The following is a 13,658-nucleotide window of genomic DNA, read 5'->3' as shown; positions in this document are numbered from 1 at the left end:
GGTACAGATAGGAACTGGAAACACAGGGAATCCAGGACAGATGATCCCTTCAGGACCAGTGGTGAGAGTGGTGATACCAGAAGGGTAGAGGGAAGGTGGGGTAGAAAACGGAAACTGATTACAAGGATCTACATATAACCTCCTTCCTGGGGCATGGACAAAAAAGTGGGTGAAGGGAGACATTGGTCAGTGTAAGATGTGACAAAATAATAATAATTTATAATTTATCAAGGGTTCATGGGGGGGAGGGGAAAAATGAGGAGCTGATAGCAAGGGCTCAAGTAGAAAGCAAATGCTTTGAGAATGATGATGGCAACAAATGTACAAATATGCTTGACACGATGGATGTATGTATGGATTGTGATATTAAAACACAGACATTCCTTATTTAAAAAATGCCTGTGCTATATTACTTATAAAGAGCAGGCATTTTCTATAATGGTCTGTTGTACATACTTAAATTTCTAACAGCAGAGTGTCAGAAAGCTAATGCTGACTAAGGATAAAATAATGTATCAGCTAGTCTTTTAGACTGAAAAAACACAGACAAGACTTTCCTGTGTAAAGAGAAGCTTCTATAACAATAAAGCTTCCTAAAAATCCCTGTTTTTTTGGTTTATAAAACTAAATTATGCATTTTTTCCCATCAGGAAATTCAATGTGTTCAGTGATTTTTTTTCAAGAATGCAGACAAGAACTCGACTACTGATTTAAGAAGTTATTACCTTTCTAAAACAAAGTTCTATATGCAATTCTGATAATAGGCTGCATGATATAGGTTAAAAAAAACAAAACCATTTGACTTGGGTTAGATCTGGATCCCCTCACCGCTCCTGACTCTCCCCACCAACTGGATCATTAATTACCTGAACAGCCCTGGTAAAATCACTCGTGCAGAAGTTATCTACCGAGATTTGTGATTCCCACTAGGCTATGTGTCATAGTGTCAGCAGAGAAACAAATGAGGTACAGAAAGTGCTACAGAAGAGAATAGCATGCCTGAGAAATGACAGACAGTTGCATCAGACTAGGAGGCTAACTGCTCCCTTAAAGGTTTACAGCAAAAAGAAAGAAAAAGTTTTACAGCCTTGGAAACCCTACAGAGGATCATTATGAGTGAGAACCGGCTTGAAGGCCCTAAAAAAACATGCTGTGGAGATTAAACTTGATCCCCACTTAGAAATGAAGACTTTAAGTTCAGAGTGACACCACTCTGGTGCCAGTGTGGGGGACAAGATGAAGGGAGACTGGATGCAAAGGTATATCCAAAGTAATTTAAATAAGAAAAAGGAAAGAAGTACTCTGTCCTTATCCCTTACAACGAGTTCTTTAAAAAATAACACATCCTTTCTTCCCATTTAACTAAAGACAGAAATAAAAGTGGAACAAAGAAATTTTCTAATTGAGAAACATGCAACATGGTAATAATGGAAAAAGAGAGGGAGAAGTTCAAGCGATGGACTGAGTAACAACCTGATACAGTTATAGAATAGAGGGGAGTGAGGGGCAGAGATAGAGAGAGACTCCCAAATGCCAATACAATTGAACCCAAAGATTGCGATTCGGATATTGATTTAATAAACACAAGAGAGGAACACCTTATTTTTATCTTATATATCTTTTTCTGAAACGAGAATACTACCTATCTTAATTATTCATATAAAGCGATTTAATGATTACTATATGGCAAATGAAAGAATCATGGCAGATAATGTATAAGAAATCTTACCCAAAAGTTTAATGCTAAAAAAAATGTTAAGTATCACAACTGTCCTGGATAACAGTATCAAAATGCAAGCTTTGATATTATATTATTATTCTTAGTAGCCAGAATACTTGAAGCAAAATACCACAAACCTCCAAGCCTCTTTCCTTACTACCCACAAAATGAAAATAAAAATATTAACCTTCTGAACAGATTATGGTGAGTCTCATATGAACAAATGCATCAGAATGTACAAGAGGGCTTCAAAATGTTTATGTTAAAAATCCATTATCTTTTTAATTTAATTTTTTCATGGACTTTTTAAAGCACCCTCTTATACCTCAAACTATCATGCCCCATGAAAATACAAGAGAAGAGAAAAAAAGCCATGTAGCTGAACAATTTAAGAGTGAGTTATCTGATGATGTCATGTCTTAAAATTCATGACCAGAAAATGCCAAGAAAAGAACAAATTTAGAAAGTCCCAGGCTAGAGTATCTCAGGGAAATCACTGAAACAAAACAACAACAAAAACCACCACCACCACCAACAGAAAAAGCAGACCCACCATGACTGCACAGAGCTTATTCAGTAGACTAGGAAAGAGGGGTGCTGTTCACTTTAGAAAAACAAGAAACTTGATATTGCTGGGTCTGAGGATACCCAGAGTGCAGTAAGGCTAAGGTGAAATGGAAAAAATACTCATTCAAGAAGGCAAGGTAGGAGCGATTGTTTGAACTTGCCTAATTCACCTTTCCAAAACACATATTTGAAAGACTCCATGATCTGAGAACCACCATGAACAATGTAAAAAGTGAACTACTCTCCTTCTTTGCAAGTCGATCCTTCTACATCCATCTTATTTATAACACATCCTTTCTCCCAATTCTAATCCAAAGGCAGGAAGGAAATATAACTGATTGAGGCCATAAGCTTTAAAGTAAGAAAGAGCAATGAGAAAAGTCAGTTTGCTTTACTCCACCCCTGTCCCCTGTCCATTTCCTATCATTACTCTTAAAGGATGAGTCATTATTCCTATTACCTTTCTAATATTCCCTATTATATTTTTTCCTATATGGTACAAATAAAACATTTCTAATATTTTCCTTATGAGTTATCTTTGATAAACTTTCACATAAAGATGGGTTTCATTGATATGATTGATTAAATATATCAAATATCAGCAGTTTTAGTATTTAAGTCATTGTTGAGTTCTGGCTATGGCTATTTATTTCTACCAAGGCAAACTTAAGCAAATACAATTTTACCATACGCAGTTTTGGCCAATGTTAGGTTTATCATGTGTTCATCATTTCTACCAGTAAGGCACATATGCATTTGATATTATATTTTCATTTCCTTTCTTTCTCTCTCTCTCTCTCACACACATTCTTTATCTCTCTATGGAAAATTATAATCTATAGTAAAATTATGAGCAATTATACCAAGATATTCCAGTACAGTCTGGTACTGTTAATTGAAAACTCTTATGTACTTCCAATCATTTTGCATGCAATTTTCTAACAGCACTCTTATTTGACAGAGCAAAGATACCAAAAGGTTAAACTAAAGGATCAGATGGTTTAAGGTCACTCCTTCATGGTCAGCTCATTTATAGCTTTGACTGAAACATTATTTGGGTAACAAACCCACCATTCTCCAGTAAACAACATACATTGCTTCTCACATATATGAATGTATCTAGAAGACCAAAACACAAAAGAACCCCCAAAAGGAAATGTACCGCCCCCCACATTGTTAGAAAGTACAAAAAAAGTTAAAAAGTAAAACTTAAAATGTACTAATTTTTCTAATAATGCTGAAGGCTAGTGAATTAGAATAAATGAGGCTTTTTTGTAGTTGCCATAAAAAATCAAAATATCTTGGTCTGAGGCACTGAACAAAAATAGTACTTTCAAATATCATGAATGCCAGGCTTTAAAGTATAAAATTATAGTTATAAAAATTTGTTTAATATTCTAAAAATTAACTTTTATAAACTTAGGTCTATTACTTGCATTACCACTAAAACAGAATACTTTACTGAGCATCATTTTACATAGCTAGATGTATATAATTTATTGCTGCTGTCGTGAAATCCCAGTGGGAATATTAATGACTTTTAAAGCATAATACACTTTCATTTTTGGAAGGAAAACTGAAATCACATGAATACTAAACAATATATGAAAAATAAAAATATACACATGAAATACCCTGAAAACTACATGTGACTCGCTGAGAAGGGGCCCCTCTTTCTCGACATCATTTATGCCCGCATCTCCAGCAATGAGGTGCAGGCTTCCTTCCATGCCCTCTGAGCTCTGACAGGACGTGCTCTCGCCAGGATTCAATGCTTTTGCAAGAGTATCAAATGCCCTACAAAGAGAAATCAGAAGCTGTTGGCTTGGCCAGTCGCCACAGTAAAAGGAAAATTCTACACAAAATTCTGAAATGAAGATTTAAGATGAAAATATGTTCAGAAAATAGAAATCTGGTTTATTCCTGAGCGCTCTATGCCAACTGATATTCATGAACTGCTCCAAAAGCAACAAATTAAACTTCACAGGTCTAGTGTAGAAAACTAGAAAATAAACAAATTGGTTGTCAAGAAATTAATGTCTTAAAAAGACATATAATTATAGGAGAAGTCTGAACATTATACTGTGGAGTGAACATTTCCTTTAAAAGTTACACATTGATACCACAGGTTTTTGGTCTATTTATTTTGCTCACATAAGTTATTTAGAAAGAAAATGGGCAAAGCCTACATTAATTTAACTCTATTCTATACAATACAGCATAGATTTGAGTTTTATTTAAAAATTCAAATACTTTAAAACATGTGATCACACAGAGCTACAGATAGAACTATAAATTTAAAAATTAAGTTGGCTAACAAAAGTTAGCCATCAATTTTTCAAGTTAGCTCCCCAGTTTTTTAGTGAGTTGCCCTCTAGCATTTCTTAAAATCTTATGTTCAACAAAGTCTTTGTTCAGGCTCTCATCTAAGGTTTTTGCAACATTTTAAGTGATAAACAGATATTGAGGGAATGAATCAGAATTCTGACACTTGTTTCCTGAAAAGTAATTTAAAATTATAGTTGATTCAACTAGGTCTTTTGAATCTATTTTCATCATTAGAAACTAAGGGTAGGCGGGGGAGGAATCAAGATGATTGCCTTATGAGCCATACTTCACTCTAGATACACAGCAGCTGAATCTTGGTTTGAAATATCAGACCCACATCATCATTTTCAGAAAGAAACAAATGTCTAAATTTTAAGATTTGCTTTTAACATTTGAAATACTCACTCATTTTCCTTTGAGTTTATCATGTAAACGTTTTTTACACTGAATGCTGCTTTTCTCATTCAAACAGACTAAGCCTTAAAATTTTAAAGCAGTAATAGAAACAGTAGCTTTTCTGAAACATCTGTAAATAGTATACAACATAAAAATATTTTAAGAAATACTACAGGACACTTAGCCAAGGACACTTAAGATCAAATTAGACATTTACCTTGAAACATCACCGTTTGTTTGCATGTCTTGATGAAACTCACACAAAGAGGTATCAACATTGCTCAAGCTGTCAATCACAGACATTTCATTATTATTTTGAGAAAGATCTTTAGTTTTTCCAAGATTGGCTAATGATGTAACCACACTGGCCAATGTGCTCAAATCTCCCTGACAGGATTCACCCTTTAAAAAAAGAGTAAGAGGGGAGACGTCGGATGGTGTAAGATATGATCAAATAATAATTTATAAATTATCAGGGGTTCAAGGGAGGAGGAAGCGGGGAGGGAAGGGGAAAATGAGGAGCTGAAACCACCAAGGGCTCAAGTGTTGTGAGAATGATGATGGCAACATATGTACTAATGTGCTGGACACAAATGATGTATGTACAGATTGTGAAGAGTTCTATGAGCCCCTAATAAAATGATTATTAAAAAAAAAGAGTAAGAGTATCATAACACTCCAAATCGGCCTGAGTTATCTTTAAATCTGAACTGTCCAATCCGAAATTATGACATATCTGACATACTCTAATTTCGATATATGATACCTAGAAAGTAAAATCGAGAGTTCTGAGCTTTTAGGAAATGTTTTTGGGAAGATACAAGTTTAAACTCACCCTATACATTTAAGGAATAAATGTTGATGCAATATTTATGTTAAATAAAAAATTTCACCTATCAGCTAATCTACCCAAGTCATAGCCTCTTACTCTGCAAAACAATATTCAATTAGATGTTCTTCCAAGTTTTCTTTACATGTGCTTTAATTCATTAAATACTGATAGTTCTGGTAATTTCCAAAACGTAGACAAATTAGAAGTTATATAAACTAAAATACTAGTGAAAAGGTCAATTATTATAAGGTGTTGCATTAAATGCTGAGGAAATAAAAAGTAAAAAAGAAGTTGATCTGGGTGCCTATTTTTCCTCTTCATTCCCTGCTTTAAAAATCTCTGTATTAAAAAAATTCGTCTTTTGCTACACATTACTTGTGTTTTCATCTTAATGATATGCACAGTCTCACTCTATCACACATTGTGGTACTGCGGTGGCTTGCAATGTTGGTCTGATGCTGAACTCTAAGCCACAGGTATTTCAAATACCAGCTGGATCACCCAAGGTGGGCAGGTTTCAGTGTAGCTTCCAGACTAATTCAGACTACGAGGAAAGATCTGATTAACTACTTAAAAAAAAATTAACCAGTTGAAAGCCTTGTAGCTCACAACAGGACATCAACCAGCTCACTTGCTTTGGGCATGTCATCAGGAAGATCATTCAAGGAGGTTTGGTGAAGCACAGGGTCTTCACCAATGGAATGGTATTGAGACCTTCATTAAGGGCAGGCCAGCCCAATTCAACCCCACTGCCATTGACTCGATTCCAAATTATGACAGCAGTATAGGACTGAGTAGAATGATTTCAGTAATTTCTGAGGCTATAAACTTTTACAGAAGTAGAGAGCTTTATTTTTCTCCAAAGAGATGATTGGTGTGTTCAAATTGTCAACCTTTAGGTTGGCAGTCTATCACTTAACCAGAGCGCTTTCAATGGACTGGTCCTACAGACAAAACAATGGACTCTGAACACCGTCTTAACTGTGAGGGTAATGCAGGGTGGGGTAATATTTCATTTGTATGCAAGGTTACCACAAATCAAGTCAACTGGATAGCGGCTATGTAAATTTTCTTCTTTGGTAGAAGAAGCTGTATTAGTAAGCTGTAATTCATTTTAAAAAAAATTTTCAATTTACTTCCTAGAAATATTGCTTGTATAGAAAAAGTAGGTGCTTGGTTTCTTTTACTTATTTAACAATTTCCAAAGCAGTGAGTTGTTAGCTCAGCAACCTCTCATGTAACAAATGAATTTTATTTCCCTTTATGTGTTTTTAATGTTCTTAATCCTATTGCATATATTTTCTTCATATTTCACTTGTTTTATCAATTCTTTATGAGAAATTGAATTTGGTGAATGATGAGAAGGAAAGTATTTGTGTGCCCCTACTCAAATTTAAGAGAAGCCCTGGTGATGGGGTGGTTAAATGTTGAGCTAAAATCCAAAAGATCAGCAGTTCAAAGCCACTAGCTACACTGGGGAAGAAAAAGAGGGCTTTCAACTCCTGTAAAGAGTTACAGTTTTGGAAACTCACAGGGGCATTTCAATCCTGTCCTACAGGGTCGCTATGAGTCAGCACAGACCAGAGGGCAGTGAGTTAACTCAAATCCATGAGCAGCACTGTGTGGTGGAGTGGTTACGTGCACTGCTACTGGCAAGGTTTGAACACCCCAGCCTCTACGCAGAACAAAGTATTTAATTTAAACCTCACAACAGTCTTGAGAAGCAGACATCATTATCCTCCAATCACCTACAGGGAAAATTACCCATGGTCACTCAGGTAGCAAATAAGGTTTGTCTTGACTGAAGCCTGTACTACTTACTGCTCCAACAGCCTTCTTAAACATGAGGGGTAAAAAAGATATATTTTATTTCATTCTGATAAGCATAGATAATAAAGACTTTAACATTTCATGTATAATTCAGTTTTCATATTTTTGGGGTGGTTGTCAAGGACACATGGCAGAACACAGCTGTGTAACCATTCTCATCCTCCTTTTGAGTTGCCTCGGTAATGCCCTCTAAGGTTCTATTTCATGTGCCAAGTTGCTATTGTTAACTTTGCCCTAAATAGATAGATCTTAAAATAGCACCACACTCAAAAGACATTCTTGACTAGTTAAGCTAACTAGTTAAGCTCTAAGAAAAGTTCAGGGGATATTTCAATTGTTCATCCAGGCTCTATAGCTCCAGAAATACTGGATTCCCTTAGGAGATTTAATACTCCATTCTGAATTTCCCCTTTTGATTGGGATTCTTCTTTAAAATCTTTGATCAGAAATGTTCAGCAATGGTAGCCAAGCACCTGATCCAGCTCATCTCCTGGCAGACAGCAGTGGGTCAAGCAGGCAATTAGCTTCACATTCCACTTCCCCCCCATCTATGCCCTATTCTTCTTCTATTGCTGCTCTAGGATGTAGTACCTTGAATGGCCACTTGGGAACTTTTGAGACCCCAGGCAATACACCTTGAAACAGGAGGGAGAAAACAGATTACCGTAGGTTAACTAATTGGCATGTCCCATGAAACGAGGCATTTGGTTGTACATAAATAAGCATTATCAACAGCTACTCTTTTTGTGAAACTGGGGAGGGGGGGGGAGTGGGCAGGGAGAGGAGGTTTCAAAAAATTTGTGAAATATTCTATTAACATTCAATTCCATTTTTGCCAAGAATTTCTTGAAGCCCCTTGTGTTTATACACCTTTTGCCAATTAAACTTTTTACAGGTGTAAGCCTATTGAGAGCAATTACACTAATTGGCTGTGTAATCTACCCTTATCAATGATTCTTCCAACACTGTAAACTAAAACTCTGCAGTCCTTAAGCAGTAACTTTCCTTTCCCAAACTCTCATGTCTCCTGTAACCATGAGAAAACGTTGATCTCTGTATATTTGTTTATTCTTGTCTTTTGTGGGGTCATACACGATTTGTTCTTTTGTTTTGACTAATGTCTTCAAACTCCCATCTATTCGGTAGTTCTCAAGACTCCATTGCTCTGAGTAGTAATCCATTGCATACATAAACTCTATTTTATCTGTTCATCTATTGATGGTCACTCAGGTTGTTCTCACCTTTGCTTATTGTAAACAGTGCTGCAGACATCATTGGTATATCATTTTCTGATTCTCTACTTCCAAGTCCCTAATGGGGGATCCCTAGTGGTGTAGTGGTTATTCATTGGGCTGCGAGCTGCAAGGTCAGCAGTTTTAAACCACCAGCCACTCCTCAGGTGAAAGGCAGGGCCTTTCTACTCCCATAGTTAGTCTTGAAGCTAAAGAGGGGCAGTTCTACCCTGCCCTATAGGATTGCTATGAGTTGCCATTGCCTTGATGGCAGTGAGTTGGTTGGCTGACATCCTAGTGGAAGTGAAATGATAGCTCATGTGGTTTTAATTTCTCTGATGGTTAGTAACATCGAGCAGCTTTCCATGTGTTTAGTGGCCATTTGAATGGCCTCTTAGTCATTTTTTTAATTGAAATTTTTGATGTCAAAATAATATGCCCATTTTGGTTACTAGATTCGTTTTAGATACATGGTGTTGGAAGACAATCCCCTCGCTTGTAGTTTGTCTGTTCCTTCATTTTGGGGGGAGGGTAAGGTCTTTTGATGAACAAGTTTTTATTTTTTTTATGAGGTCCCATTGTCTTTTGCTGTTTATACTTTTTTTACATTTGTTACTGCATCCATTGTTAAAAGCTAGACTCAATAGCCTTGCCCTTGTATTTTCTTCAAAGAAATATATGGATTTTGTTTTTACATTTTGGTCTTTATTGTATTTTGAATTTGTTTTTGTGTATGGTGAACCAAAGATCTTTTTTCAGTTTTCTTCATGTGGAAATTCAATTTTCCCCACACCCTTTGTTGAAGAGACTGACTCTTCCTTCCCCTGCTGTCAAATAAACTTGTCAAAAATCAGCTCACCACAGATGTGTGGATTTATTTCTAGTCCACTGACTCATTGCTATACCAGTATGAAGCTGGTTTGATGACCGCAGCTGTATTTATTTTAAAATCAGAGTGTGTATTCTACTTTGTTCACTTTCAACACTGCTTTAGCCGTAGGGCTTTTTTTCACTTCATATCAAGTTGAAGACTAGTTTCTCCATTTCTGTAAGAAAAACTATTAGAATATTGATTGAGGCTGTAATTAATTTACAGGTTGCTTTGGGTAATATTGGCATTTTAACAATATTAAGTCTTCCAAAACCATGAACATGAAATATAGTTCCATTTGAATCTCTGTCAGCAGTGACTGGAATTTTTGATTGTATAACACTTTCATATCCCTGGTTAAATTTATTCCTAGGTATTTTATTCTCTCAGGTGCTAATATAATGAAACAGAATTGGAAGGGTAAATATTTTAATTATATGCTATTGGAAACAGAGGTGCCCTTGTGTAGTAGTTTTTACATATTGGGCTGCTAACCACAAGGTCATTAGTTCAAAACCACCGAATCTACTCCCATAAAGAGTTTGTTTCAGTAACCCACAGGGGCAGTTCTATTCTCTCCTACAGGACTGCTATGAGTTGGAATTGACTGGATGGTAGTGAGTTTTGTTGTATTGGAAATATGACATATAGGGGAAAATGTTTATATGTAGCACAGACTATCCTTCATCTAGTAACACATATATCTAAAGAGATTTTTGAGATTTTGGCACTAAAGACTGGGGACAAAGCAACAGAATGGAAAGATCTCATCTTATAACTTGACAGTCTAGACATTGTTTGTCAAAGAAACTTACCATAAAAGGTAGTTAGATATATGTCAGACTACAGTATCTGGGAAAATAATAGTTTCCCAATAAAACTTAGCACCCTAAATTAAATCTTGTAATTCTCAAATTAAATTTTAGAATTCCCAAATATATGGTCAGAGGCCAAATCTCATTTTACAACTATGGTAGATCTTTAGAAAGTCTGTGGGAATATTGAACTGAAAGGTAATAGAATTTTAAAAGACTATTTGATGCCCCAAATATCTGTTGAGGTCCAAGCTTTAAGAGAGACAATCCTATATTCCTTTTTAACAAAAGAAGTAACTGAGGTACCAGAAGATCAAATAACTTGGTCAAGGTTATGCAGCTAGCATGTGGCAGGTGATTTTGATTCCAGAGCACAAACATGTTGAATGTCTGACAATTTCTAAATATATAACAAATCTAGCAATAAATAGTTAAATATAAAACTAGATCCATTATAAGCTGAGGAATTCTGGTTATAGGCTTCCTAAAATTTATTTCTAAATATGAGACTTCATGAGAATACATGTTTCTTGCTTCCTTAAAAAGGATTTCTGAAAACTCTAGAATTCTCTGTAAGTTCTACCTAAATAAATAAGCCATTTTAGCAATCGATCCTTGTTCAACAAAGTTGTTCCAATCTTTTAACAAAATCAGATGACTTGGATATAAATATTCCTACTCTTGACCCACGTCAATGTTTTGACTGAGGTGAGCTATTAATTTCTCTCTACCTGAAATAATTTTGTAATGATTTTCTTTCTCTGAGGACTTTTATTTTAAGATGAAAGAAACCTGGAAAGCTTTTAAAGGGTTGTCACTTTCTCACTGAATCTATGATTCTCCTAGTGGCATGTCTACCAGAGAGGTTTTGTGTATTAAAAAAAACAAAAACAAAACAAAAAAAAACAATCAAATGACCAGATTGATGGAGGAGATGAAGAAAATGGAAAAACTTTAATCATAAAATTTTTAGGTTTTAAATTAATTTAACAAAACACACCTTATCTGGTGTCATCAGCATAGTTGACTCAGTTTTTATTCCAGACTGATGAATATTCACAAACATTCCAGAATCTAACAGTCCTGCTGACCTGCAATAAAGAAGTGTATCTTTTAGCCTTAGCTGCATGAAGAAAAGCATATCACCAGCTACCAAATTTATGCTCTCTGATCTTTTACCATACCTTGCAGTTTCACTATCTGTTACAAAAGTTGGAGTTGCAGCTAGTGGGCTCCGAAGGTCTTTTCGGATGTAGATTTTTTCTGTTGAAGCGGCACAGTTGGAAGACTTTTCTCTTGAAACTTCAATAGGCTTTCTTTCACACTGAACAGCTACAAAATTGTGTTAAACTATTATAATGGAAACTTACAAGGCAATTGTAAAAGCACACCCTCAGTGACCAATGCAGCTAACGGGACACACGCTAGCAAAACGGAATTGCCGAGATAATGCCCAGTCTTTAGAAATTATTTGCAAATTCAACAAAGTTCTTCAGGATAGAAAAATTGGCCTTTCTGCATCTCTTCTCTGTCCCTGCCATATTAGGGTACAAAGACAGTGGCACTCTAACGTCTGTAAAATCTCAGTGTTCAGGATGCAGTTAGGAGTCCCTCATGCTACACGTACTTGAGTGCTTTAAAAAGGAATGAATCAAAGCAATCAACAAAAAGAATTCTCATAGCAAACCACAAAATAATAAAATGTAGGGTTTTATAGCCAAGGAAAAGGAGATTTTTGAGAAAAATTCCATCGTTTGGCATTCGTTTATAAAATATAGGCAATGTTTCATTGATTTTATAGAAATTTTATTTCAAGATACTTATTAGGAGATAGTATGGTCAGAAGCCTGGGGTGGCACAGTGAGCTGCTAACTATGAAGTCAGCAGTTTAAAATCATCAGCCACTCCATGAGGCTTTCTGCTCCCATACGATTTTCAGTCCTGGAAACCCAGACGGGAAGTCCTATTTTGACCTATAAGGTCCCCTATGAGTCAGAATCAACTCAATGGCAGTGAGCTGTATTGTTTAAAAAGAAAAAAATATATATATAGGGTAACAGTAACGGGCATATTCTAAAAACAAGCAAAACAAGCCCACAAAAAAACTGCCAGGGAAAAAATACAAGTTCTGCTATTCATTCATTTTGTGACCTAGGGGCAAATTACTTTATTCAAATTCAACAGAGCACTTTATCTACTGTGGATAACTGCTGTGAAGATAAAAAGTTAATGAAAAGGCTTAATAGTGTTATGCATAGTAAGAGTTCACTGTTAGCTATTATTATCTTATTAGTAATGGATCAGTTAAAATGGTTTTTTTAGCTCTTCATGCTTTTTCATGTACGCTAAGTTAAAATATAAATATATACTTGGCAAACCTGTTGAAGGAATGAAAAGTACAAATGTACATGCTCCTTTATATTTAATTGAAAAACTGTAAATTAAAATTTTGACATATTTAAAAATGAAAAAGTCAATACACTTCCAGCCTGCCTGGCTCCTTAAAAGTATTTCTCCTTTAAAGTAATACATACAGTCTTGCTTCATTCCAAATGCAATACATCTCTGTAACCTGCAGTACTGACAGCGGTTTCGATGGTGCTTATTGATAATGCAGTCTTTTGAGCCTCGACATGAATACACTAAATTTTTTCGGATGCTTCTTTTAAAGAATCCTTTGCAGCCTTCACAAGTTACTGCTCCATAGTGACGCCCTGAGAAAAAAATTTTAAGAACACACAAGTCACGTATTTTAAGACAGAAATAAAACCTACCCAGTATTCCCTTTAGACCAAAAAACTGTGAGATGAAGCAGTGAGATTTTTGTGTTTATAAAAAATACTTTTCCTCCAAAGAACTGAAAACCCAGAAATAAAATCATCAACATACAGACAACTGATCTTTGATAAGGGCCCCAAAAATATCAAATAGGAAGGTGATGCCGTTTTTTAACAAGTGGTGCTGGAAAAAATGGATATCAACCTGCAGAAAAATGAAGCAAGACCCTTATCTTACTTCATGCACAAGAATAAATTCAAGGTGGATCACAGACCTTGAAGTTAAACCC

The 13,658-nt window shown here is 35.6% G+C and overlaps 1 protein-coding gene across 4 annotated transcripts in view; it reads right to left on the bottom strand.

Moving 5' to 3' along the window:
- The window catches only part of NR2C1 (nuclear receptor subfamily 2 group C member 1), a 59,230-nt gene that overhangs the window by 24,585 nt on the left and 20,987 nt on the right, over positions 1-13,658 (bottom strand). For 2 of the 4 annotated variants that reach the window (XM_004700389.2, XM_045292002.1), the window contains exons 5-9: positions 13,126-13,305; positions 11,776-11,923; positions 11,592-11,682; positions 5,229-5,413; positions 3,922-4,084 (exon numbers count right to left, since the gene is read on the bottom strand). In XM_004700389.2, the coding sequence (XP_004700446.1) occupies positions 3,922-4,084; positions 5,229-5,413; positions 11,592-11,682; positions 11,776-11,923; positions 13,126-13,305 (767 nt within the window). The remainder of the gene's footprint in view (positions 1-3,921; positions 4,085-5,228; positions 5,414-11,591; positions 11,683-11,775; positions 11,924-13,125; positions 13,306-13,658) is intronic. The other 2 variants (XM_045292008.1, XM_045292013.1) reach the window with 2 other exon arrangements.

Source organism: Echinops telfairi, unplaced genomic scaffold, assembly GCF_000313985.2.
Source record: "Echinops telfairi isolate 266 unplaced genomic scaffold, ASM31398v2 ScPeMD7_2;HRSCAF=8, whole genome shotgun sequence".
NCBI classification, from domain to species: Eukaryota; Metazoa; Chordata; class Mammalia; order Afrosoricida; family Tenrecidae; genus Echinops; species Echinops telfairi.
This window is presented reverse-complemented; position numbering and strand designations above follow the sequence as displayed.